The sequence below is a fragment of the Panicum virgatum genome, chromosome 6K (assembly GCF_016808335.1).
Source record: "Panicum virgatum strain AP13 chromosome 6K, P.virgatum_v5, whole genome shotgun sequence".
Taxonomy (NCBI): domain Eukaryota; kingdom Viridiplantae; phylum Streptophyta; class Magnoliopsida; order Poales; family Poaceae; genus Panicum; species Panicum virgatum.
In genome coordinates this window covers 38469533-38473009 of record NC_053141.1, presented here as the reverse complement: position 1 = coordinate 38473009, position 3477 = coordinate 38469533, and the positions used below count along the sequence as shown (strand labels likewise).

The 3477-nt window shown below is 48.0% G+C and overlaps 1 protein-coding gene across 1 annotated transcript; it reads right to left on the bottom strand.

The window, feature by feature from the left end:
• Positions 1-217: 217 nt before the first annotated feature.
• LOC120713463 lies at positions 218-919 on the bottom strand. Its single transcript, XM_039999420.1, has one exon. It carries the CDS (start codon positions 917-919, stop codon positions 218-220), a length of 702 nt encoding a protein of 233 aa, XP_039855354.1.
• Between the last annotated feature and the right edge of the window lie 2558 nt (positions 920-3477).

The following is a 3477-nucleotide window of genomic DNA, read 5'->3' as shown; positions in this document are numbered from 1 at the left end:
TCCCACAACTTCATAAAGTTCTACCCAAACCATTGCTGCTCATATACTAACTCCAATATCATCGGAAATGTCCAACAACCGTGGAGCTATACTAGGCAAGTAAGACCTTTAGTTCTCATCTGCCAATGACCCTGATAGCAAGGGAACATATGGAATACAACGTGTCAAGCAATGGCATCCAAATCTACTGATAACACGGCGCCTCCTTTGACCCATTTCATAAGACATTACTGTTTTCTGTCCCACAAACCATGAAAATCATATCGTGGTCTGGATGGATTGATATAACACTGAAATCATATCCAAACTTGGAATGGTAAAATGCTCCAAGCAGATGCAGAGGGTTGACACTGAGCTTCAAAGACCAATTTTCACTATTGTAGTCCACCAGAACCCAGACTGATAGTTCATAGTCCTTAGATTTATCAGATTTGTACATAGATGAAAAATACAATTGACCCTGAGATACGTAAACACCACCAGGATTATATTCATCATAGTCTGGCAAAGGAATAGGGATGCCTCTCAAAATATTTCCCTCCACGTCAATGGGTACTACCATGCCATAAAAAGTAGTCAGATGCAGAACCCCATTGAAAAATACACTTTTTGAATCCCTGGGCATTGCAAAATGACCACCCCATTCAGAATAGTCCTTGTGTAAACTCCAAACTCCAGCTTTGGAGGAGTAAATGGCCACTGCCTCAATCCTTCCATCAAAACTGTTTTCCATCTGTTCGTTGTCCATATACCAAACATCATCTGGTATGAACTCAAACACATGGAAGTGGGAGGAGACGGCTGGGTCGAACCCCAGTCGAGCGATCCTCGCCTTGTAATATGTAGCCTTGCTAGACCAGCCGGAGTCGGGAACGACCACCCATTTCTCAGTGGCAGGATTGCACACTACATAGTCCATTGTCACGGGATCAGTGGGTTTCCAGCCGCGGCAAAGCAGGACCGAAGGAGCCCATTGCAGCTGTCCACGATGTCAGTGCTCTCATATCTGGGCAGGAACGACAGGGAGGGGTCGATCAGAGGCTCGCCTGTTCCCGAGACGTTGGTGAAATGGCGAGCCATTTTTGGGAAGCGGTTTCCGTCGTAGCTCATGCAGAAGAAGCCTTCGAGGGTCTGGGGCAGCCTCCTGCGGTGCTCCGGGTGGGAGATGAGGTCGCGCCAGCGCCTGCAGACCATTTTGCAGCGGCAGATCGATTTCACGGGCACGCGCGAGATGACGTCGTCGGTGAGCTCGGCCACCGCGTCCCGCGCCCCGCGCCCCGCCCTTCTTCCTGGAACTCCTCGCCGCCCTCTTCTTCCTGGCGCTCCCCGCCATGGCTGCGGAGACGAGAAGCCGTCAATCTGCGGAAGAGAGAACGGAAGGGGCCGGGGGCCGGGTCCCAGATCCATTGGTGACGGGAGAACGAATGGAGAGAGGATCCGTCGAGTGCGCCGCGTGCTCACCGCAGGAGACCTGTGGAGGGGCGGTGTGACAAACCGTCAAATTAAAACTCTAATTAACCGTAATGTTCGTTATTTAAATACATCGGGCGTATTAGCTTAACGGTTTAATTTGGCGATCCTTTCTCAACCCACGGCCCGATCGAAACAACATCGGTGGTCTCACACGAAGGTGAGCGCAGATGGTACGAGCATCACACAGTACTTAAAAATATATACACCAAACGCTTATGAAACATTTAGTTTATAAACCGAGATCGAAATACATAATAATATACAAGTGTGCCTACCATTTATACAAAGTTTTATAAACATGGATTCTGCTCACTACAACACATAAGAATCTAAATGAAATTTCACACTCAGCCCACGAGTGTGAAATCCCATACACTCCAAAGCTACGCGCCTGGGTCCTCGACGTTCCACCCATCCGCGTCCAGTCGAACAAACTTGGCGCAACACGGACAGAAGTCTACGTGTGCGGGTCCTGAAATCATTTTTCCAACAAGCCCTAAGCAACTAATACTTAGCAAGACTTAACCGACCAGTGGGTATAACTTAGTCCACATATCTAGACATGCAAGGTTTTCTGGCTAGTAGTTGGTTTTGCAGAAAAGCACTACAAGTGAGTCCTTCTTTCCAAATTTTATCTCCCATTTATATCGATAGATCCACTAATAATCTAGGATTTTGCAATTCTACAACAATCAAGGTGAGCAATACATTAATTAAATAACAGCGGCCCTCATTGCATCTCATCTCATTATATTCCATTTCCTTTCTACGATGTGACCAAGAGATCAAGGTTCTCATAACCGCGAGACACGGCGGATCAATCCGATTTAACCTTGCAAGGTGGACCTAACCAACACGGTACCCAAAAGCCCCGTCGGACCCCACGCACCAACCTTTCCCCTCCCCGCCTCGAACTACAGGAACCAGCCCAACGACATATGGTCAGCCGAGCTCAACGTGAGACCACCAAAAGTAAACATATGCATCCCCAATTCTCCGCGACTACTCGACTCGCCCCAGAAGTTGGGTGCGGGTTCCTGTACTTTCGAAGCAAAGCAGTACTCGGCTTACCGGTTTCGACTACCTCCTACTCCCGGCATGCGGCTAGTACAATTCAATCCCCGATCAGCACAACCGACAACGGAACGGTCCTTAATCGACACAGATGGGGCTACACCTTCCCCCATCCGGTCTCCCATCCCATACCTTCTATTTTGAATATAATAATTCATATACTGTAATATAAAGACAACCTATATCTCGCGAGTGACAAAATTATCACTCGACTTCTATCGAGCCATATTAAGCATAGCAGTTTTAACGACCTATTCATACTAGTATAAAGCCCAGGAAAACCTAGGGATCATGCAACTAAGGTTTCAAACAATTCCTAAAGCTAATGCACAATTATTAAAGACATATATAGGTGTCATAATTTGAAATAGTAGGATGTGCACCGGGGCTTGCCTTCGGGCTGCTGCTCGACACTGGGCTCAGCTGGGCCTTGGGCCGGGTGCTCACGCCGCTCTCCCTGCTGAACTTGCCTCTGCTGCTCCTGTGGCTCGGCGATCACCTCATACACGACTCCCTCGGCGGCGGCGTCTACACGTATGCAAATGATATGAGAATGCATGCATGTGTTGCAATCTTAAAATAGCCAATGACTAGATGCAACTACTAGTAATTTACACAAAAATTGCACTCCCAGGCCCAGAACAATCCCCAAAAATCCGGAGTATCCGGACGAATACCCGGAGTATCCGGACCCCCAAATCCGGAGTTTCCGGGCCTATACCCGGAGTTTCCCCCGGAGTGTCCCAAACCCGGAGTATCCGGGCTTATACCCGGAGTTTCGCCCGGAGTGTTCCAAAACCCGGAGTATCCGGGCTTATATACGGAGTCTCCGAACCTGATAGCATTTTTGCCCCAAAAACTGAAATCTCGATTTTGGCAAAAATAACACACCAAATTTGAAACTCTCTTTAATCCTAGTTTAATGATGCA

Excerpts from the sequence above, each read along its gene's own strand:
- LOC120713463 (XM_039999420.1), bottom strand. The coding sequence starts at position 919 with ATGGACTATGTAGTGTGCAATCCTGCCACTGAGAAATGGGTGGTCGTT.